The sequence below is a fragment of the Salmo salar genome, chromosome 16 (genome assembly GCF_965601325.2).
Source record: "Salmo salar chromosome 16, fSalSal1, whole genome shotgun sequence".
Lineage (NCBI taxonomy): Eukaryota > Metazoa > Chordata > Actinopteri > Salmoniformes > Salmonidae > Salmo > Salmo salar.
In genome coordinates, this window is record NC_138306.1 from 47,989,748 (window position 1) to 48,015,000 (window position 25,253).

At 47.5% G+C, this 25,253-nt stretch overlaps 1 protein-coding gene across 2 annotated transcripts in view; it reads left to right on the plus strand.

Moving 5' to 3' along the window:
- The window catches only part of LOC106574075 (nuclear factor 1 A-type), a 236,166-nt gene that overhangs the window by 157,415 nt on the left and 53,498 nt on the right, over positions 1-25,253 (plus strand). For both annotated transcript variants that reach the window (XM_082962756.1, XM_082962757.1), the window contains exon 3: positions 1,879-1,941. In XM_082962756.1, coding sequence (XP_082818882.1) covers positions 1,879-1,941 — 63 coding nt within the window. The remainder of the gene's footprint in view (positions 1-1,878; positions 1,942-25,253) is intronic.

Consider the following 25,253-nt stretch of genomic DNA (forward strand, 5'->3'; position numbering starts at 1 on the left):
CACGCACAGTTACAGTACTATAGTGATAAATGCGAAGAGACCAATGTGTTTGGGGAATGACGCTATGCAAGTTCAATTTGATAGAAATGAGTATTGTGGCTAAAGAAATCAAATCAAGTCAGATTGTATTGGTCACATACACATTTTAACAGATGTTATTGATCACATACACATATTTAACAGATGTTATTGGTCCATACACATATTTAACAGATGTTATTGGTCCATACACATATTTAACAGATGTTATTGGTCACATATTTAACAGATGTTATTGGTCACATATTTAACAGATGTTATTGGTCCATACACATATTTAACAGATGTTATTGGTCCATACACATATTTAACAGATGTTATTGGTCCATACTGATATTTAACAGATGTTATTGGTCCATACTCATATTTAACAGATGTTATTGGTCCATACTCATATTTAACAGATGTTATTGGTCCATACACATATTTAACAGATGTTATTGGTCCATACACATATTTAACAGATGTTATTGGTCCATACACATATTTAACAGATGTTATTGCTCCATACACATATTTAACAGATGTTATTGGTCCATACACATATTTAACAGATGTTATTGGTCCATACACATATTTAACAGATGTTATTGGTCCATACACATATTTAACAGATGTTATTGGTCACATATTTAACAGATGTTATTGGTCCATACACATATTTAACAGATGTTATTGGTCCATACACATATTTAACAGATGTTATTGGTCCATACACATATTTAACAGATGTTATTGGTCCATACACATATTTAACAGATGTTTTTGGTCACATATTTAACAGATGTTATTGGTCACATATTTAACAGATGTTATTGGTCCATACACATATTTAGCAGGTGTTATTGGTCCATACACATATTTAACAGATGTTATTGGTCCATACACATATTTAGCAGGTGTTATTGGTCCATACACATATTTAACAGATGTTATTGGTGACATACACATATTTAACAGATGTTATTGGTCCATACACATATTTAACAGATGTTATTGGTCCATACACATATTTAACAGATGTTATTGGTCCATACACATATTTAACAGATGTTATTGGTCCATACACATATTTAACAGATGTTATTGGTCACATATTTAACAGATGTTATTGGTCCATACACATATTTAACAGATGTTATTGGTCCATACACATATTTAACAGATGTTATTGCTCCATACACATATTTAACAGATGTTATTGCTCCATACACATATTTAACAGATGTTATTGGTCCATACACATATTTAACAGATGTTATTGGTCCATACACATATTTAACATATGTTATTGGTCCATACACATATTTAACAGATGTTATTGGTCACATATTTAACAGATGTTATTGGTCCATACACATATTTAACAGATGTTATTGGTCCATACACATATTTAACAGATGTTATTGGTCACATACATATATTTAACAGATGTTATTACAGGTGTAGTGAAATGTTTGTGTTCCTAGCTCCAACAGTGCAGTAATATCTAACAATACACAACAATACACACAAATCTAAAAAACATGTTGGAATACATAAATACTAGGACGAGCCATGTTGGAGTGGGATTGACCAAAATACAGTAGAATAGAATACAGTATATACATATGAAATGAGTAAAACAGTATGTAAACATTATTAAAGTTAACCCATCCAAGTGTTTTTATGGATTCTGCATGTTTCACAATCTAATCTTATCGTTTATATATCCATGAGATCTCCTTGTTAAATAAAACCGTGCCATTTTGGCTCATCTGAAAGTTGGACTGCTTGTGAGACCCTTGCTCCAGTCCCTTACGGCCTCTCACCTTCCTCTCTCTCTCTCTCTCTCTGTAGATGGCCAGTCAGACAGTCCCAACCAGCAGAGTGAGTCTGATATCAAGGAGCAGCCTGAGAACGGTAAGAGTCTAATGACAGTACAACTACTGTAGCATACTAGTAAAATCATTGAACAAGAGAACCAGTTACCTCTGTCTCAACCTAATATAACATGAGTGTACAAAACATTAGGAACACCTGCTCTTTCCATGACAGACTGACCAGGTGAATCCAGGTGAAAGTTATGATCCCTTATTGACGTCACCTGTTACATTATTTTCCTTCAGTGTAGATGAAGGGGAGGAGACACGTTAAAGAAGGATTTTTAAGCCTTGAGACAATTGAAATATGGATTCTGTATGAGTGCCATTCAGAGGGTGAATGGGCAAGACAAAAGTGCCTTTGAACAGGATATGGTAGTAGGTGCCAGGCGCACCGGTTTGAGTGTGTCAAGAACTGCAACGCTGCTGAGTTTTTCATGCTCAACAGTTTCCTGTGTGTATCAAGAATATTCCACCACGCAAAGGACATCTAGCCAACTTGACACAACTGTGGGAAACATTGGAGTCAACAGGGGCCAGCATCCCTGTGGAACACTTACAACACCTTGTAGAGTCCATGCCCTGATGAATTGAGTCTGTTCTGTCAGCAAAATGGGGTGCAACTCAATCTTAAGAAGGTGTTACTAATGTTTTGTACATTCAGTGTATAGCATACATTGTCACCTGTCACCTCAACCTAATCTGTAGTTCACCTGTCACCTCAACCTAATCTGTAGTTCACCTGTCACCTCAACCTAATCTGTAGTTCACCTGTCACCTCAACCTAATCTGTAGTTCACCTGTCACCTCAACCTAATCTGTAGTTCACCTGTCACCTCAACCTAATCTGTAGTTCACCTGTCACCTCAACCTAATCTGTAGTTCACCTGTCACCTCAACCTAATCTGTAGTTCACCTGTCACCTCAACCTAATCTGTAGTTCACCTGTCACCTCAAGCCTAATCTGTAGTTCACCTGTCACCTCAACCTAATCTGTAGTTCACCTGTCACCTCAACCTAATCTGTAGTTCACCTGTCACCTCAACCTAATCTGTAGTTCACCTGTCACCTCAACCTAATCTGTAGTTCACCTGTCACCTCAACCTAATCTGTAGTTCACCTGTCACCTCAACCTAATCTGTAGTTCACCTGTCACATCAACCTAATCTGTAGTTCACCTGTCTTCTCAACCTAATCTGTAGTTCACCTGTCACATCAACCTAATCTGTAGTTCACCGGTCACCTCAACCTAATCTGTAGTTCACCGGTCACCTCAACCTAATCTGTAGTTCACCGGTCACCTCAACCTAATCTGTAGTTCACCGGTCACCTCAACCTAATCTGTAGTTCACCGGTCACCTCAACCTAATCTGTAGTTCACCGGTCACCTCAACCTAATCTGTAGTTCACCTGTCACCTCAACCTAATCTGTAGTTCACCGGTCACCTCAACCTAATCTGTAGTTCACCGGTCACCTCAACCTAATCTGTAGTTCACCGGTCACCTCAACCTAATCTGTAGTTCACCGGTCACCTCAACCTAATCTGTAGTTCACCTGTCACCTCAACCTAATCTGTAGTTCACCTGTCACCTCAACCTAATCTGTAGTTCACCTGTCACATCAACCTAATCTGTAGTTCACCGGTCACCTCAACCTAATCTGTAGTTCACCGGTCACCTCAACCTAATCTGTAGTTCACAGGTCACATCAACCTAATCTGTAGTTCACCGGTCACCTCAACCTAATCTGTAGTTCACCGGTCACCTCAACCTAATCTGTAGTTCACCTGTCACCTCAACCTAATCTGTAGTTCACCGGTCACCTCAACCTAATCTGTAGTTCACCGGTCACCTCAACCTAATCTGTAGTTCACCTGTCACCTCAACCTAATCTGTAGTTCACCGGTCACCTCAACCTAATCTGTAGTTCACCGGTCACCTCAACCTAATCTGTAGTTCACCGGTCACCTCAACCTAATCTGTAGTTCACCGGTCACCTCAACCTAATCTGTAGTTCACCTGTCACCTCAACCTAATCTGTAGTTCACCGGTCACCTCAACCTAATCTGTAGTTCACCGGTCACCTCAACCTAATCTGTAGTTCACCTGTCACCTCAACCTAATCTGTAGTTCACCTGTCACCTCAACCTAATCTGTAGTTCACCTGTCACCTCAACCTAATCTGTAGTTCACCTGTCACCTTAACCTAAGACTACACACACCTCACACAACCCCTCTAGAATACACACCTGATCACACAGACACATCACCTGAACATGGACCCTTATCCCCTGGCCTCTAACCCCTACATTCTGTTTTAGATATAAAGGGTTAAGGTATGGTTGATAGCTATGTTGACAATTACATCCCACACAGGATACATCCTGGAAAGTACAGTTGAATGGCCTGATATACAATTCTCTATTTCATCTGTCTGTCTGTCTGTCTTCCTGTGTGCTCTCCCTCAGCATGAGCAGACACACACACACACACACACATCCTGTGTAACCTGCATTTGACCCTGGCGGTTAGAATAGAGAGACTGTGGTTTCTATGCCACGACAACACAGACTCCTCCCCCTCTCTTCTCCCCTCTCCTCCCCCTCTCCTCTCACCTCCTTCCCTTCTCTCACCTCCTTCCCTTCTCTCACCTCCTTCCCTTCTCTCACCTCTTCTCCCCTCTCCTCCCCCTCTCCTCTCACCTCCTTCCCTTCTCTCACCTCCTCTCCCCTCCTCCCCCTCTTCTCTCACCTATTCCCCATCTTCTCTCACCTCTCCTCCCCCTCTTCTCTCACCTCTCCTCCCCCTCTTCTCCCCTCTCCTCTCACCTCCTTCCCTTCTCTCCCCTCCTCTCCCCTCCTCCCCCTCTTCTCTCACCTATTCCCCTCTTCTCTCACCTCTCCTCCCCCTCTCCTCTCACCTCCTTCCCTTCTCCTCTCACCTCCTTCCCTTTTCCTCTCACCTCCTCTCCCCTCCTCCCCCTCTTCTCTCACCTATTCCCCCTCTCTTCTCCCCTCTCCTCCCCCTCTTCTCCCCTCTCCTCCCCCTCTTCTCCCCTCTCCTCCCCCTCTTCTCCCCTCTCCTCCCCTCTCCTCTCACCTCCTTCCCTTCTCTCACCTCCTCTCCCCTCCTCCGCCTCTTCTCTCACCTATTCCCCCTCTTCTCTCACCTATTCCCCCTCTTCTCTCACCTCTCCTCCCCCTCTCTTCTCCCCTCTCCTCCCCCTCTTCTCCCCTCTCCTCCCCCTCTTCTCCCCTCTCCTCCCCCTCTCCTCTCACCTCCTTCCCTTCTCTCACCTTCTCTCCCCTCCTCCCCCTCTTCTCTCACCTATTCCCCCTCTTCTCTCACCTCTCCTCCCTCTCTTCTCTCCCCTCTCCTCCCCCTCTTCTCCCCTCTCCTCACCTTCTTCTCTCACCTCCTCCCCTCTTCTCTCACCTCCTCTCCCCTCCTCCCCCTCTTCTCTCACCTCCCCCTCTTCTCTCACCTCCCCCTCTTCTCTCACCTCCTCCCCCTCTTCTCTCACCTCCTCCTCCTTTTCTCTCACCTCCTCCTCCTTTTCTCTCACCTCCCCCTCTCCTCTCACCTCCCCCTCTCCTCTCACCTCCTCCCCTCTTCTCTCCCCTCCTCCCCCTCTTCTCTGCTCCCCCTCTTCTCTCACCTTCTCCCCCTCTTCTCTCACCTCCTTCCCTTCTCCTCTCACCTCCTCTCCCCTCCTCCCCTCTTCTCTCACCTCCTCCCCCTCTTCTCTCACCTCCTCCCCCTCTTCTCTCACCTCCTCCCCCTCTTTTCTCACCTCCCCCTCTTTTCTCACCTCCCCCTCTTCTCTCACCTCCTCCCCTCTCCTCTCACCTCCTCCCCTCTCCTCTCACCTCCTCCCCCTCTTCTCTCACCTCCTCTCACCCCCTCCCTCCACCTCTTCTCTCACATCCTCCCCTCTTCTCTCACCTTCTCCCCCTCTTCTCTCACCTCCCCCTCTCCTCTCACCTCCTCTCCTCCCACTCTCTTCTCACCTCCTCTCCTCCCCTCTCCTTTCACCGCCTCTCCTCCCCTCTCCTTTCACCACCTCTCCTCCCCCTCTCCTCTCACCTCCTCTCCTCCCACTCTCCTCTCACCTCTTCTCCTCCCCTCTCCTTTCACCGCCTCTCCTTCCCCTCTCCTCTCACCTCCTCCCCCTCTTCTCTCACCTTCTTCCCCTCTTCTCTCACCTCCCCCTCTCCTCTCACCTCCTCACCTCCCCCTCTCCTCTCACCTCCTCTCACCCCCTCCCCCTCTTCTCTCACCTCCTCCCCTCTTCTCTCACCTCCCCCTCTCCTCTCACCTCCTCTCCTCCCCCTCTTCTTTCACCTCCCCCTCTCCTCTCACCTCCTCTCTCCTTTCCTCCCCCTCTTCTCTCACCTCCTCCCCTCTTCTCTCAACTCGTCACTCGCCTCTCCTCTGCTCTCCTTCCCCCCGCTACCGCTGTCATCAGCACAGGAAAACATGCTGTGTGTGTGTGAGGGAAAGTGTGTGTGTGTTTTGTGTGTGCGCGTGCAAGAGTGTGTCTATCTGTGTGTGTGTGTGTGTTTTAGAGCAAGTGTGCATCTGTGCGCGAGAGTGTGTGCATGTGTGTATCTGTGTGAGTATGTGTGTGTTGTTTTTCCTGTTAAACCTTGACCCGTGGGTCTAGGCGCTATGTGTCGTTTGACAAAGCCAGACTGGTGTCTTTGTTGGACAAGAAGCTTGTTGTTAGGTTAGGGTTAGACTTGTTGTTAGGTTAGGGTTAGGCTTGTTGTTAGGTTAGGGTTAGGCTTGTTGTTAGGTTATGGTTAGGCTTGTTGTTAGGTTAGGGTTAGGCTTGTTGTTAGGTTAGGGTTAGGCTTGTTGTTAGGTTAGGGTTAGGCTTGTTGTTAGGTTAGGGTTATGCTTGTTGTTAGGTTAGGGTTATGCTTGTTGTTAGGTTAGGGTTAGGCTTGTTGTTAGGTTAGGGTTAGGATTGTTGTTAGGTTAGGGTTAGACTTGTTGTTAGGTTAGGGTTATGCTTGTTGTTAGGTTAGGGTTAGGCTTGTTGTTAGGTTAGGGTTAGGCTTCTTGTTAGGTTAGGGTTAGGCTTGTTGTTAGGTTAGGGTTAGGCTTCTTGTTAGGTTAGGGTTAGAGTTGTTGTTAGGTTAGGGTTAGGCTTGTTGTTAGGTTAGGGTTAGAGTTGTTGTTAGGTTAGGGTTAGGCTTGTTGTTAGGTTAGGGTTAGGCTTGTTGTTAGGTTAGGGTTATGCTTGTTGTTAGGTTAGGGTTAGGCTTGTTGTTAGGTTAGACTTGTTGTTAGGTTAGGGTTATGCTTGTTGTTAGGGTTAGGGTTAGACTTGTTGTTAGGTTAGGGTTATGCTTGTTGTTAGGTTAGGGTTAGACTTGTTGTTAGGTTAGGGTTAGGCTTGTTGTTAGGTTAGGGTTAGTGTTGTTGTTAGGTTAGGGTTATGCTTGTTGTTAGGTTAGGGTTAGACTTGTTGTTAGGTTAGGGTTAGACTTGTTGTTAGGGTTAGGCTTGTTGTTAGGTTAGGGTTATGCTTGTTGTTAGGTTAGGGTTATGCTTGTTGTTAGGTTAGGGTTATGCTTGTTGTTAGGTTAGGGTTATGCTTGTTGTTAGGGTTATGCTTGTTGTTAGGTTAGGGTTATGCTTGTTGTTAGGTTAGGGTTAGGCTTGTTGTTAGGTTAGGGTTAGGCTTGTTGTTAGGTTAGGGTTAGGCTTGTTGTTAGGTTAGGGTTAGACTTGTTGTTAGGTTAGGGTTAGACTTGTTGTTAGGTTAGGGTTAGACTTGTTGTTAGGTTAGGGTTATGCTTGTTGTTAGGTTAGGGTTAGGGTTGTTGTTAGGTTAGGGTTATGCTTGTTGTTAGGTTAGGGTTATGCTTGTTGTTAGGTTATGGTTAGGCTTGTTGTTAGGTTAGGGTTAGGCTTGTTGTTAGGTTAGGGTTAGGCTTGTTGTTAGGTTAGAGTTAGTGTTGTTGTTAGGTTAGGGTTATGCTTGTTGTTAGGTTAGGGTTATGCTTGTTGTTAGGTTAGGGTTATGCTTGTTGTTAGGTTAGGGTTAGGCTTGTTGTTAGGTTAGGGTTAGACTTGTTGTTAGGTTAGGGTTATGCTTGTTGTTAGGTTAGGGTTAGGCTTGTTGTTAGGTTAGGGTTAGGCTTGTTGTTAGGTTAGGGTTAGGCTTGTTGTTAGGTTAGGGTTAGGCTTGGTGTTAGGTTAGGGTTATGCTTGTTGTTAGGTTAGGGTTAGACTTGTTGTTAGGTTAGGGTTAGGCTTGTTGTTAGGTTAGGGTTAGACTTGTTGTTAGGTTAGGGTTAGACTTGTTGTTAGGTTAGGGTTAGGCTTGTTGTTAGGTTAGAGTTAGTGTTGTTGTTAGGTTAGGGTTAGGCTTGTTGTTAGGTTAGGGTTATGCTTGTTGTTAGGTTATGGTTAGGCTTGTTGTTAGGTTAGGGTTAGGCTTGTTGTTAGGTTAGGGTTAGGCTTCTTGTTAGGTTAGGGTTAGAGTTGTTGTTAGGTTAGGGTTAGGCTTGTTGTTAGGTTAGGGTTAGAGTTGTTGTTAGGTTAGGGTTAGGCTTGTTGTTAGGTTAGGGTTATGCTTGTTGTTAGGGTTATGCTTGTTGTTAGGTTAGGGTTAGGCTTGTTGTTAGGTTAGACTTGTTGTTAGGTTAGGGTTATGCTTGTTGTTAGGGTTAGGGTTAGACTTGTTGTTAGGTTAGGGTTAGACTTGTTGTTAGGTTAGGGTTATGCTTGTTGTTAGGTTAGGGTTAGGCTTGTTGTTAGGTTAGGGTTAGACTTGTTGTTAGGTTAGGGTTAGGCTTGTTGTTAGGTTAGGGTTAGTGTTGTTGTTAGGTTAGGGTTATGCTTGTTGTTAGGTTAGGGTTAGACTTGTTGTTAGGTTAGGGTTAGACTTGTTGTTAGGTTAGGGTTAGGCTTGTTGTTAGGTTAGGGTTATGCTTGTTGTTAGGTTAGGGTTATGCTTGTTGTTAGGTTAGGGTTAGGGTTGTTGTTAGGTTAGGGTTATGCTTGTTGTTAGTTTAGGGTTATGCTTGTTGTTAGGTTAGGGTTATGCTTGTTGTTAGGTTAGGGTTATGCTTGTTGTTAGGTTAGGGTTAGACTTGTTGTTAGGTTAGGGTTATGCTTGTTGTTAGGTTAGGGTTATGCTTGTTGTTAGGTTAGGGTTATGCTTGTTGTTAGGGTTATGCTTGTTGTTAGGGTTATGCTTGTTGTTAGGTTAGGGTTAGGGTTGTTGTTAGGGTTATGCTTGTTGTTAGGTTAGGGTTATGCTTGTTGTTAGGGTTATGCTTGTTGTTAGGTTAGGGTTAGACTTGTTGTTAGGTTAGGGTTATGCTTGTTGTTAGGTTAGGGTTATGCTTGTTGTTAGGTTATGGTTAGGCTTGTTGTTAGGTTAGGGTTAGGCTTGTTGTTAGGTTAGGGTTAGGCTTGTTGTTAGGTTAGAGTTAGTGTTGTTGTTAGGTTAGGGTTATGCTTGTTGTTAGGTTAGGGTTATGCTTGTTGTTAGGTTAGGGTTAGACTTGTTGTTAGGTTAGGGTTAGGCTTGTTGTTAGGTTAGGGTTAGACTTGTTGTTAGGTTAGGCTTAGGCTTGTTGTTAGGTTAGGGTTATGCTTGTTGTTAGGTTAGGGTAATGCTTGTTGTTAGGTTATGGTTAGGCTTGTTGTTAGGTTAGGGTTAGGCTTGTTGTTAGGTTAGGGTTATGCTTGTTGTTAGGTTAGGGTTAGGCTTGTTGTTAGGTTAGGGTTAGACTTGTTGTTAGGTTAGGGTTAGACTTGTTGTTAGGTTAGGGTTAGACTTGTTGTTAGGTTAGGGTTAGGCTTGTTGTTAGGTTAGGGTTAGGCTTGTTGTTAGGTTAGGGTTAGACTTGTTGTTAGGTTAGGGTTAGACTTGTTGTTAGGTTAGGGTTATGCTTGTTGTTAGGTTAGGGTTAGGCTTGTTGTTAGGTTAGGGTTAGGCTTGTTGTTAGGTTAGAGTTAGTGTTGTTGTTAGGTTAGGGTTAGACTTGTTGTTAGGTTAGGGTTATGCTTGTTGTTAGGTTAGGGTTAGGCTTGTTGTTAGGTTAGGGTTAGGCTTGTTGTTAGGGTTATGCTTGTTGTTAGGTTAGGGTTAGGCTTCTTGTTATGTTAGGGTTAGACTTGTTGTTAGGTTAGGGTTAGACTTGTTGTTAGGTTAGGGTTAGGCTTGTTGTTAGGTTAGGGTTAGGCTTGTTGTTAGGTTAGGGTTAGACTTGTTGTTAGGTTAGGGTTAGGCTTGTTGTTAGGTTAGGGTTATGCTTGTTGTTAGGTTAGGGTTAGACTTGTTGTTAGGGTTAGGTTTAGACTTGTTGTTAGGTTAGGGTTAGACTTGTTGTTAGGTTAAGGGTTAGACTTGTTGTTAGGTTAGGGTTAGGCTTGTTGTTAGGTTAGGGTTAGGCTTGTTGTTAGGTTAGGGTTATGCTTGTTGTTAGGTTAGGGTTAGACTTGTTGTTAGGTTAGGGTTAGACTTGTTGTTAGGTTAGGGTTATGCTTGTTGTTAGGTTAGGGTTAGGCTTGTTGTTAGGTTAGGGTTAGGCTTGTTGTTAGGTTAGGGTTAGGCTTGTTGTTAGGTTAGGGTTATGCTTGTTGTTAGGTTAGGGTTATGCTTGTTGTTAGGTTAGGGTTAGGCTTGTTGTTAGGTTAGGGTTAGGCTTGTTGTTAGGTTAGGGTTAGACTTGTTGTTAGGTTAGGGTTAGGCTTGTTGTTAGGTTAGGGTTAGGCTTGTTGTTAGGTTAGGGTTAGGGTTGTTGTTAGGTTAGGGTTAGGCTTGTTGTTAGGTTAGGGTTAGACCTGTTGTTAGGTTAGGGTTAGGCTTGTTGTTAGGTTAGGGTTAGACTTGTTGTTAGGTTAGGGTTATGCTTGTTGTTAGGTTAGGGTTATGCTTGTTGTTAGGTTAGGGTTATGCTTGTTGTTAGGTTAGGGTTAGGCTTGTTGTTGGGTTAGGGTTATGCTTGTTGTTAGGTTAGGGTTAGACTTGTTGTTAGGTTAGGGTTAGGCTTGTTGTTAGGTTAGGGTTAGGCTTGTAGTTAGGGTTAGACTTGATGTTAGGGTTAGACTTGTTGGGTTAGGGTTAGACTTGATGTTGAGATAAAGAACATCGATTATGCTATTCTTTGCACCCTCTACTGCAGCCTGCAGCAAACACACTGAGGGAGAGAGAGGGACACACACACACTCACAGAGAGAGGTACACACACACTGATAGAGAGAGGAACACACACACTGATAGAGAGAGGAACACACACACACTGATAGAGAGAGGGACACACACACTGATAGAGAGAGGAACACACACACTGATAGAGAGAGGAACACACACACTGATAGAGAGAGGGACACACACACTGATAGAGAGAGGGACACACACACTGATAGAGAGAGGGACACACACACTGATAGAGAGAGGGACACACACACTGATAAGAGGAACACACACACTGATGGAGAGAGGGACACACACACTGACAGAGAGAGGGACACACACATTGATAGAGAGAGGGACACACACACTGATAGAGAGAGGGACACACACACTGATAGAGAGAGGGACACACACACTGATAGAGAGAGGGACACACACTGAAAGAGAGAGGGACACACACAGAGAGAGAGGGACACACACAGAGAGAGAGAGAGAGAGAGAGGGAGAGAGAGAGAGAGAGCGAGAGAGAGCGAGAGAGAGGGAGAGAGAGAGAGAGAGAGAGAGAGAGAGAGAGAGAGAGAGAGAGAGAGAGAGACACACACACAGAGAGAGACACACACACACACAGAGAGAGAGAGACACACACACACAGAGAGAGAGAGACACACACACACTGAGAGAGACACACACACTGAGCGAGAGAGACACACACACTGAGAGAGAGAGACACACACAGAGAGAGACTGAGAGAGACACACACAGAGAGAGACTGAGAGAGAGAGAGGGACACACACTGAGAGAGAGAGGGACACACACACTGAGAGAGAGGGGCACACACACTGAGAGAGAGGGGCACACAGAGAGAGAGAGGGGCACACAGAGAGAGAGAGGGACACACAGAGAGAGAGAGGTGCACACACACACTGAGAGAGGGACACACTGAGAGAGAGGGGGACACACACTGAGAGAGGGGCACACAGTGAAATAGAGAGGACACACTGAGAGAGAGAGGACACACAGAGAGGACACACTGAGAGAGACAGTAACACACACACACTGAGAGAGAGGAACACACTGAGAGAGAGAGGGACACACACTGAGAGAGAGAGGGACACACACTGAGAGAGAGAGGAACACACACACAGAGAGAGAGGAACACACACAGAGAGAGAGAGGAACACAGAGAGAGAGGAACACACACACAGAGAGAGGAACACACATAGAGCGAGGAACACACACACACACACACAGAGAGAGGAACACACAGAGAGAGAGAGAGAGAGAGAGAGCGAGACACACACACACACACACACACACACACACAGAGGAACACACACACACAGAGAGGAACACACACACAGAGAGGAACACACACACAGAGAGGAACACACAGAGAGGAACACACACACACACAGAGGAACACACACACACACAGAGAGGAACACAAACACACTGAGAGAGAGAGGTGAAAGAGTAACACACATACTGACATAGAGAGAGAGGGACACACACTGAGAGAGAGAGGGACACACACTGAGAGAGAGAGGACACACACTGAGAGAGAGAGGAACACACTGAGAGAGAGAGGAACACACACTGAGAGAGAGAGGCACACACTGAGAGAGAGAGGCACACACTGAGAGAGAGAGACACACACTGAGAGAGAGAGGAACACACACTGAGAGAGAGAGGCACACTGAGAAAGAGAGGAACACTGATACAGAGAGGAACACACTGAGAGAGAGAGGGGAACACACACTGAGAGAGAGAGGAACACTGAGAGAGAGAGGAACACACTGAGAGAGAGAGGGACACACACTGAGAGAGAGAGGAACACACACTGAGAGAGAGAGAGGAACACACTGAGAGAGAGAGGGACACACACTGAGAGAGAGAGGAACACACACTGAGAGAGAGAGGAACACACACTGAGAGAGAGAGACACACACTGAGAAAGAGAGAAACACACTGAGAAAGAGAGGAACACACACTGAGAGAGAGAGGAACACACTGAGAGAGAGAGGAACACACACTGAGAGAGAGAGGAACACACTGAGAGAGAGAGAAACACACTGAGAGAGAGAGGCACACACTGAGAAAGAGAGAGAGGGACACACACTGAGAGAGAGAGGGACACACACTGAGAGAGAGAGGAACACACACTGAGAGAGAGAGGACCACACACTGAGAGAGAGAGGGACACACACTGAGAGAGAGAGGAACACACACTGAGAAAGAGAGGGGAACACACACTGAGAGAGAGAGGGAACACTGAGAGAGAGAGGGACACACACTGAGAGAGAGAGAAACACACTGAGAGAGAGAGGGACACACACTGAGAGAGAGAGGAACAAACACTGAGAGAGGAACACACTGAGAAAGAGAGAAACACACTGAGAAAGAGAGAGAGGGACACACTGCGAGAGAGAGGAACACACACTGAGAGAGAGAGGGACACACACTGAGAGAGAGAGGGACACACACTGAGAGAGAGAGGACACACACTGAGAGAGAGAGGAACACACTGAGAGAGAGAGGGACACACACTGAGAGAGAGAGGAACACACACTGAGAGAGAGAGGGACACACACTGAGAAAGAGAGAGAGGAACACACTGAGAGAGAGAGAGGAACACACTGAGAGAGAGAGGGACACACACTGAGAAAGAGAGAAACACACTGAGAGAGAGAGGGGAACACACACTGAGAGAGAGAGGGGAACACACACTGAGAGGGAGAGGAACACACACTGAGAGAGAGAGGGACACACACTGAGAGAGAGAGAGGGACACACACTGAGAAAGAGAGGGACATACACTGAGAGAGAGAGGGACACACTGAGAAAGAGAGGAACACACTGAGAAAGAGAGAAACACACTGAGAAAGAGAGGAACACACACTGAGAGAGAGAGGAACACACACTAAGAGAGAGAGGAACACACTGAGAAAGAGAGGAACACACACTGAGAGAGAGAGGAACACACACACTGAGAGAGAGAGGAACACACACTGAGAAAGAGAGGAACACACTGAGAGAGAGAGGGACACACTGAGAAAGAGAGGAACACACTGAGAAAGAGAGGAACACACTGAGAGAGAGAGGCACACACTGAGAGAGAGACGAATACACACTGAGAAAGAGAGGAACACACTGAGAGAGAGAGGGGAACACACTGAGAGAGAGAGGGACACACACAGAGAGAGAGGCACACTGAGAGAGAGAGGGACACACTGAGAGAGAGAGGAACACACTGAGAGAGAGAGGAACACACTGAGAGAGAGAGGAACACACTGAGAAATGGAGGAACACACACTGAGAGAGAGAGGATCACACTGAGAGAGAGAGGGGAACACACACTGAGAGAGAGAGGAACACACTGAGAAAGAGAGGCACACACTGAGAGAGAGAGGGGAACACACACTGAGAAAGAGAGGGACACACACTGAGAGAGAGAGGCACACACTGAGAAAGAGAGGAACAAACTGAGAAAGAGAGGAACACACTGAGAAAGAGAGGCACACTGAGAGAGAGAGGGACACACTGAGAAGGAGAGGAACACACACTGAGAGAGAGAGGAACACACACTGAGAGAGAGAGGAACACACTGAGAAAGAGAGGAACACACTGAGAGAGAGAGGAACACACTGAGAGAGAGAGGAACACACACTGAGCGAGAGAGGGACACACACTGAGAGAGAGAGGGACACACACTGAGAGAGAGAGGAACACACTGAGAATGAGAGGAACACACTGAGAATGAGAGGAACACACACTGAGAGAGAGAGGAACACTGAGAGAGAGAGGGGAACACACACTGAGAGAGAGACGGGAACACACACTGAGAGGGAGAGGGACACACTGAGAGAGAGAGGAACACTGAGAATGAGAGGAACACACACTGTGAGAGAGAGGAACACTGAGAGAGAGAGAAACACACTGAGAGAGAGAGGGGAACACACACTGAGAGAGAGAGGGGAACACACTGAGAGAGAGAGGAACACACTGAGAAAGAGAGGAACACACACTGAGAGAGAGAGGAACACACTGAGAAAGAGAGGGACACACACTGAGAGAGAGAGAGGGACACACACTGAGAAAGAGAGGGACATACACTGAGAGAGAGAGGGACACACTGAGAAAGAGAGGAACACACTGAGAAAGAGAGAAACACACTGAGAAAGAGAGGAACACACACTGAGAGAGAGAGGAACACACACTAAGAGAGAGAGGAACACACTGAGAAAGAGAGGAACACACACTGAGAGAGAGAGGAACACACACACTGAGAGAGAGAGGAACACACACTGAGAAAGAGAGGAACACACACTGAGAGAGAGAGGGACACACTGAGAAAGAGAGGACCACACTGAGAAAGAGAGGAACACACTGAGAGAGAGAGGCACACACTGAGAGAGAGACGAATACACACTGAGAAAGAGAGGAACACACTGAGAGAGAGAGGGGAACACACTGAGAGAGAGAGGGACACACACAGAGAGAGAGGCACACTGAGAGAGAGAGGGACACACTGAGAGAGAGAGGAACACACTGAGAGAGAGAGGAACACACTGAGAGAGAGAGGAGCACACTGAGAAATGGAGGAACACACACTGAGAGAGAGAGGATCACACTGAGAGAGAGAGGGGAACACACACTGAGAGAGAGAGGAACACACTGAGAAAGAGAGGCACACACTGAGAGAGAGAGGGGAACACACACTGAGAAAGAGAGGGACACACACTGAGAGAGAGAGGCACACACTGAGAAAGAGAGGAACAAACTGAGAAAGAGAGGAACACACTGAGAAAGAGAGGCACACTGAGAGAGAGAGGGACACACTGAGAAGGAGAGGAACACACACTGAGAGAGAGAGGAACACACACTGAGAGAGAGAGGAACACACTGAGAAAGAGAGGAACACACTGAGAGAGAGAGGAACACACTGAGAGAGAGAGGAACACACACTGAGCGAGAGAGGGACACACACTGAGAGAGAGAGGGACACACACTGAGAGAGAGAGGAACACACTGAGAATGAGAGGAACACACTGAGAATGAGAGGAACACACACTGAGAGAGAGAGGAACACTGAGAGAGAGAGGGGAACACACACTGAGAGAGAGACGGGAACACACACTGAGAGGGAGAGGGACACACTGAGAGAGAGAGGAACACTGAGAATGAGAGGAACACACACTGTGAGAGAGAGGAACACTGAGAGAGAGAGAAACACACTGAGAGAGAGAGGGGAACACACACTGAGAGAGAGAGGGGAACACACTGAGAGAGAGAGGAACACACTGAGAAAGAGAGGAACACACACTGAGAGAGAGAGGAACACACTGAGAAAGAGAGGGACACACACTGAGAGAGAGAGGAACACACTGAGAGAGAGAGGCACACACTGAGAAAGAGAGGGACACACTGAGAAAGAGAGGCACACTGAGAAAGAGAGGAACACACTGAGAGAGAGAGGGACACACTGAGAAAGAGAGGAACACACACTGAGAGAGAGAGGAACACACTGAGAGAGAGAGAAACACACTGAGAAAGAGAGGAACACACTGAGAGAGAGAGGCGCACACACTGAGAGAGAGAGGGACACACACTGAGAGAGAGGGACACACACTGAGAGAGAGAGGAACACACTGAGAATGAGAGGAACACACTGAGAATGAGAGGAACACACACTGAGAGAGAGAGGACACTGAGAGAGAGAGGGGAACACACACTGAGAGAGAGAGGGGAACACACACTGAGAGAGAGACGGGAACACACACTGAGAGGGAGAGGGACACACTGAGAAAGAAAGGAACACACTGAGAAAGAGAGGAACACACTGAGAGAGAGAGGGGAACACACACTGAGAGAGAGAGGAACACACACTGTGAGAGAGAGGACCACTGAGAGAGAGAGAAACACACTGAGAGAGAGAGGGGAACACACACTGAGAGAGAGAGGGGAACACACACTGAGAGAGAGAGGAACACACTGAGAAAGAGAGGAACACACTGAGAGAGAGAGGAACACACACTGAGAGAGAGAGGGGAACACACACTGAGAGAGAGAGGAACACACTGAGAAAGAGAGGAACACACTGAGAGAGAGAGGGGAACACACACTGAGAAAGAGAGGGACACACACTGAGAGAGAGAGGCACACACTGAGAGAGAGAGGAACAGACTGAGAAAGAGAGGAACACACTGAGAGAGAGGGGAACACACTGAGAGAGAGGGGAACACACTGAGAGAGAGAGGAACACACTGAGAGAGAGAGGCACACACTGAGAGAGAGAGGAACACACTGAGAAAGATAGGAACACACTGAGAAAGAGAGGAACACACTGAGAGAGAGAGGAACACACTGAGAGAGAGAGGGACACACACAGAGAGAGAGGGACACACACTGAGAGAGAGAGGAACACACTGAGAATGAGAGGAACACACTGAGAATGAGAGGAACACACACTGAGAGAGAGAGAGGAACACTGAGAGAGAGAGGGGAACACACACTGAGAGAGAGAGGGGAACACACACTTAGAGAGAGAGGGGAACACACACTGAGAGGGAGAGGAACACACACTGAGAGAGAGGAACACACTGAGAAAGAGAGGAACACACACTGAGAGAGAGAGGGACACACTGAGAAAGAGAGGAACACACTGAGAAAGAGAGAAACACTCTGAGAAAGAGAGGAACACACTGAGAGAGAGAAGGGAACACACACTGAGAGAGAGAGGAACACACTGAGAAAGAGAGGAACACACACTGAGAGAGAGAGGGACACACACTGAGAAAGAGAGGTACACACATTGAGAGAGAGAGGAACACACACTGAGAAAGAGAGGAACACACTGAGAGAGAGAGGGGAACACACACTGAGAGAGAGAGGGACACACACAGCGAGAGAGGCACACTGAGAAAGAGAGGAACACACTGAGAGAGAGAGGGGAACACACACTGAGAGAGAGAGGGGAACACACACTGAGAGAGAGAGGAACACACACTGAGAGAGAGAGGCACACACTGAGAAAGAGAAGCACACACTGAGAGAGAGAGGAACACACACACTGAGAGAGAGAGGAACACACTGAGAAAGAGAGGAACACACACTGAGAGAGAGAGGGACACACTGAGAATGAGAGGAACACACTGAGAAAGAGAGGAACACACTGAGAGAGAGAGGCACACACTGAGAGAGAGAGGAACACACACTGAGAAAGAGAGGAACACACTGAGAGAGAGAGAGGGGAACACACTGAGAGAGAGAGGGACACACACAGAGAGAGAGGCACACTGAGAAAGAGAGGGACACACTGAGAGAGAGAGGAACACACTGAGAGAGAGAGGAACACACTGAGAGAGAGAGGAACACACTGAGAAATGGAGGAACACACACTGAGAGAGAGAGGATCACACTGAGAGAGAGAGGGGAACACACACTGAGAGAGAGAGGAACACACTGAGAAAGAGAGGAACACACTGAGAGAGATGGGAACACACACTGAGAAAGAGAGGGACACACACTGAGAGAGAGAGGATCACACTGAGAGAGAGAGAGGAACACACTGAGAAAGAGAGGAACACACTGAGAAAGAGAGGACACACACTGAGAGAGAGAGGAACACACACTGAGAGAGAGAGGAACACACTGAGAGAGAGAGGACACACACTGAGAGAGAGAGGACACACACTGAGAGAGAGAGGAACACACTGAGAGAGAGAGGAACACACTGAGAGAGAGAGGGACACACACTGAGAGAGAGAGGGACACACACTGAGAGAGAGAGGAACACACTGAGAATGAGAGGAACACACTGAGAATGAGAGGAACACACTGAGAGAGAGAGGAACACTGAGAGAGAGAGGGGAACACACACTGAGAGAGAGAGGGGAACACACACTGAGAGAGAGACGGGAACACACACTGAGAGGGAGAGGGACACACTGAGAAAGAGAGGAACACACTGAGAAAGAGAGGGACACACTGAGAGAGAGAGGGGAACACACACTGAGAGAGAGAGGGACACTGAGAATGAGAGGAACACACACTGTGAGAGAGAGGAACACTGAGAGAGAGAGAAACACACTGAGAGAGAGAGGGGAACACACACTGAGAGAGAGAGGGGAACACACTGAGAGAGAGAGGAACACACTGAGAAAGAGAGGAACACACACTGAGAGAGAGAGGAACACACTGAGAAAGAGAGGAACACACTGAGAGAGAGAGGCACACACTGAGAAAGAGAGGAACACACTGAGAGAGAGAGGGACACACTGAGAAAGAGAGGAACACACACTGAGAGAGAGAGGAACACACACTGAGAGAGAGAAAAACACACTGAGAAAGAGAGGAACACACTGAGAGAGAGAGGAACACACACTGAGAGAGAGAGGGACACACACTGAGAGAGAGAGGGACACACACTGAGAGAGAGAGGAACACACTGAGAATGAGAGGAACACACTGAGAATGAGAGGAACACACACTGAGAGAGAGAGGAACACTGAGAGAGAGAGGGGAACACACACTGAGAGAGAGAGAGAGAGAGGGGAACACACACTGAGAGAGAGACGGGAACACACACTGAGAGGGAGAGGGACACACTGAGAAAGAGAGGAACACACTGAGAGAGAGAGGCACACACTGAGAGAGAGACGAATACACACTGAGAAAGAGAGGAACACACTGAGAGAGAGAGGGGAACACACTGAGAGAGAGAGGGACACACACAGAGAGAGAGGCACACTGAGAGAGAGAGGGACACACTGAGAGAGAGAGGAACACACTGAGAGAGAGAGGAACACACTGAGAGAGAGAGGAACACACTGAGAAATGGAGGAACACACACTGAGAGAGAGAGGATCACACTGAGAGAGAGAGGGGAACACACACTGAGAGAGAGAGGAACACACTGAGAAAGAGAGGCACACACTGAGAGAGAGAGGGGAACACACACTGAGAAAGAGAGGGACACACACTGAGAGAGAGAGGCACACACTGAGAAAGAGAGGAACACACTGAGAAAGAGAGGAACACACTGAGAAAGAGAGGCACACTGAGAGAGAGAGGGACACACTGAGAAGGAGAGGAACACACACTGAGAGAGAGAGGAACACACACTGAGAGAGAGAGGAACACACTGAGAAAGAGAGGAACACACTGAGAGAGAGAGGAACACACTGAGAGAGAGAGGAACACACACTGAGAGAGAGAGGGACACACACTGAGAGAGAGAGGGACACACACTGAGAGAGAGAGGAACACACTGAGAATGAGAGGAACACACTGAGAATGAGAGGAACACACACTGAGAGAGAGAGGAACACTGAGAGAGAGAGGGGAACACACACTGAGAGAGAGAGGGGAACACACACTGAGAGAGAGACGGGAACACACACTGAGAGGGAGAGGGACACACTGAGAAAGAGAGGAACACACTGAGAAAGAGAGGAACACACTGAGAGAGAGAGGGGAACACACTGAGAGAGAGAGGAACACTGAGAATGAGAGGAACACACACTGTGAGAGAGAGGAACACTGAGAGAGAGAAACACACTGAGAGAGAGAGGGGAACACACACTGAGAGAGAGAGGGGAACACACTGAGAGAGAGAGGAACACACTGAGAAAGAGAGGAACACACACTGAGAGAGAGAGGAACACACTGAGAAAGAGAGGGACACACACTGAGAGAGAGAGGAACACACTGAGAGAGAGAGGCACACACTGAGAAAGAGAGGGACACACTGAGAAAGAGAGGCACACTGAGAAAGAGAGGAACACACTGAGAGAGAGAGGGACACACTGAGAAAGAGAGGAACACACACTGAGAGAGAGAGGAACACACTGAGAGAGAGAGAAACACACTGAGAAAGAGAGGAACACACTGAGAGAGAGAGAAACACACACTGAGAGAGAGAGGGACACACACTGAGAGAGAGGGACACACACTGAGAGAGAGAGGAACACACTGAGAATGAGAGGAACACACTGAGAATGAGAGGAACACACACTGAGAGAGAGAGGAACACTGAGAGAGAGAGGGGAACACCCACTGAGAGAGAGAGGGGAACACACACTGAGAGAGAGACGGGAACACACACTGAGAGGGAGAGGGACACACTGAGAAAGAAAGGAACACACTGAGAAAGAGAGGAACACACTGAGAGAGAGAGGGGAACACACACTGAGAGAGAGAGGGGAACACACACTGAGAGAGAGAGGAACACACTGAGAAAGAGAGGAACACACACTGAGAGAGAGAGGAACACACACTGAGAGAGAGAGGGGAACACACACTGAGAGAGAGAGGAACACACTGAGAAAGAGAGGAACACACTGAGAGAGAGAGGGGAACACACACTGAGAAAGAGAGGGACACACACTGAGAGAGAGAGGCACACACTGAGAGAGAGAGGAACAGACTGAGAAAGAGAGGAACACACTGAGAGAGAGGGGAACACACTGAGAGAGAGGGGAACACACTGAGAGAGAGAGGAACACACTGAGAGAGAGAGGCACACACTGAGAGAGAGAGGAACACACTGAGAAAGATAGGAACACACTGAGAAAGAGAGGAACACACTGAGAGAGAGAGGAACACACTGAGAGAGAGAGGGACACACACAGAGAGAGAGGGACACACACTGAGAGAGAGAGGAACACACTGAGAATGAGAGGAACACACTGAGAATGAGAGGAACACACACTGAGAGAGAGAGAGGAACACTGAGAGAGAGAGGGGAACACACACTGAGAGAGAGAGGGGAACACACACTTAGAGAGAGAGGGGAACACACACTGAGAGGGAGAGGAACACACACTGAGAGAGAGGAACACACTGAGAAAGAGAGGAACACACACTGAGAGAGAGAGGGACACACTGAGAAAGAGAGGAACACACTGAGAAAGAGAGAAACACTCTGAGAAAGAGAGGAACACACTGAGAGAGAGAAGGGAACACACACTGAGAGAGAGAGGAACACACTGAGAAAGAGAGGAACACACACTGAGAGAGAGAGGGACACACACTGAGAAAGAGAGGTACACACATTGAGAGAGAGAGGAACACACACTGAGAAAGAGAGGAACACACTGAGAGAGAGAGGGGAACACACACTGAGAGAGAGAGGGACACACACAGCGAGAGAGGGACACTGAGAAAGAGAGGAACACACTGAGAGAGAGAGGGGAACACACACTGAGAGAGAGAGGGGAACACACACTGAGAGAGAGAGGAACACACACTGAGAGAGAGAGGCACACACTGAGAAAGAGAGGCACACACTGAGAGAGAGAGGAACACACACACTGAGAGAGAGAGGAACACACACTGAGAAAGAGAGGAACACACACTGAGAGAGAGAGGGACACACTGAGAAAGAGAGGAACACACTGAGAAAGAGAGGAACACACTGAGAGAGAGAGGCACACACTGAGAGAGAGAGGAACACACACTGAGAAAGAGAGGAACACACTGAGAGAGAGAGGGGAACACACTGAGAGAGAGAGGGACACACACAGAGAGAGAGGCACACTGAGAAAGAGAGGGACACACTGAGAGAGAGAGGAACACACTGAGAGAGAGAGGAACACACTGAGAGAGAGAGGAACACACTGAGAAATGGAGGAACACACACTGAGAGAGAGAGGATCACACTGAGAGAGAGAGGGGAACACACACTGAGAGAGAGAGGGGAAACACACTGAGAGAGAGAGGGGAACACACACTGAGAGAGAGGGACACACACTGAGAGAGAGAGCACACACTGAGAAAGAGAGGGACACACACTGAGAGAGAGAGGAACACACTGAGAGAAGAGAGGAACACACTGAGAAAGAGAGGAACACACTGAGAAAGAGAGGAACACACTGAGAGAGAGAGAGGGAACACACACTGAGAGAGAGAGGAACACACTGAGAGAGAGAGGAACACACTGAGAGAGAGAGGGACACACACTGAGAGAGAGAGGACACACATGAGAGAGAGAGGGACACACACTGAGAGAGAGAGGAACACACTGAGAATGAGAGGAACACACTGAGAATGAGAGGAACACACACTGAGAGAGAGAGGAACACTGAGAGAGAGAGGGGAACACACACTGAGAGAGAGAGGGGAACACACACTGAGAGAGAGACGGGAACACACACTGAGAGGGAGAGGGACACACTGAGAAAGAGAGGAACACACTGAGAAAGAGAGGAACACACTGAGAGAGAGAGGGGAACACACACTGAGAGAGAGGGACACTGAGAATGAGAGGAACACACACTGTGAGAGAGAGGAACACTGAGAGAGAGAGAAACACACTGAGAGAGAGAGGGGAACACACACTGAGAGAGAGAGGGGAACACACTGAGAGAGAGAGGAACACACTGAGAAAGAGAGGGACACACACTGAGAGAGAGAGGAACACACTTGAAAGAGAGGAACACACTGAGAGAGAGAGGCACACACTGAGAAAGAGAGGAACACACTGAGAGAGAGAGGGACACACTGAGAAAGAGAGGAACACACACTGAGAGAGAGAGGAACACACACTGAGAGAGAGAGAAACACACTGAGAAAGAGAGGAACACACTGAGAGAGAGAGGAACACACACTGAGAGAGAGAAGGGAACACACACTGAGAGAGAGAGGAACACACTGAGAATGAGAGGAACACACTGAGAATGAGAGGAACACACACTGAGAGAGAGAGGAACACTGAGAGAGAGAGGGGAACACACACTGAGAGAGAGAGAGAGGGGAACACACACTGCGAGAGAGACGGGAACACACTCTGAGAGGGAGAGGGACACACTGAGAAAGAGAGGAACACACTGAGAAAGAGAGGAACACACTGAGAGAGAGAGGGGAACACACACTGAGAGAGAGGGGAACACTGAGAATGAGAGGAACACACACTGTGAGAGAGAGGAACACTGAGAGAGAGAGAAACACACTGAGAGAGAGAGGGGAACACACACTGAGAGAGAGAGGGGAACACACACTGAGAGAGAGAGGAACACACTGAGAAAGAGAGGAACACACACTGAGAGAGAGAGGAACACACTGAGAAAGAGAGGAACACACACAGAGAGAGAGGGACACACTGAGAAAGAGAGGAACACACTGAGAGAGAGAGGAACACACACTGAGAAAGAGAGGAACACTGAGAAAGAGAGGAACACACTGAGAGAGAGAGAGGGGAACACACAACGAGAGAGAGAGGGACACACACAGAGAGAGAGGTACACTGAGAAAGAGAGGAACACACACTGAGAGAGAGAGGAACACACTGAGAAAGAGAGGAACACACTGAGAGAGAGAGGGACACACACTGAGAAATGGAGGAACACACTGAGAGAGAGAGGAACACACTGAGAGAGAGAGGGGAACACACACTGAGAGAGAGAGGAACACACTGAGAAAGAGAGGAACACACTGAGAGAGAGAGGGGAACACACACTGAGAAAGAGAGGGACACACACTGAGAGAGAGAGGCACACACTGAGAGAGAGAGGAACAGACTGAGAAAGAGAGGAACACACTGAGAGAGAGGGGAACACACTGAGAGAGAGGGGAACACACTGAGAGAGAGAGGAACACACAGAGAGAGAGTAACACACACTGAGAGAGAGAGGCACACACTGAGAGAGAGAGGAACACACTGAGAAAGATAGGAACACACTGAGAAAGAGAGGAACACACTGAGAGAGAGAGGAACACACTGAGAGAGAGAGGAACACACTGAGAGAGAGAGGAACACACACTGAGAGAGAGAGGGACACACACTGAGAGAGAGAGGGACACACACTGAGAGAGAGAGGGACACACACTGAGAGAGAGAGGAACACACTGAGAATGAGAGGAACACACTGAGAATGAGAGGAACACACACTGAGAGAGAGAGAGGAACACTGAGAGAGAGAGGGGAACACACACTGAGAGAGAGAGGGGAACACACACTTAGAGAGAGAGGGGAACACACACTGAGAGGGAGAGGAACACACACTGAGAGAGAGGAACACACTGAGAAAGAGAGGAACACACACTGAGAGAGAGAGGGACACACTGAGAAAGAGAGGAACACACTGAGAAAGAGAGAAACACTCTGAGAAAGAGAGGAACACACTGAGAGAGAGAGGAACACACACTGAGAGAGGAACACACACTGAGAATGAGAGGAACACACACTGAGA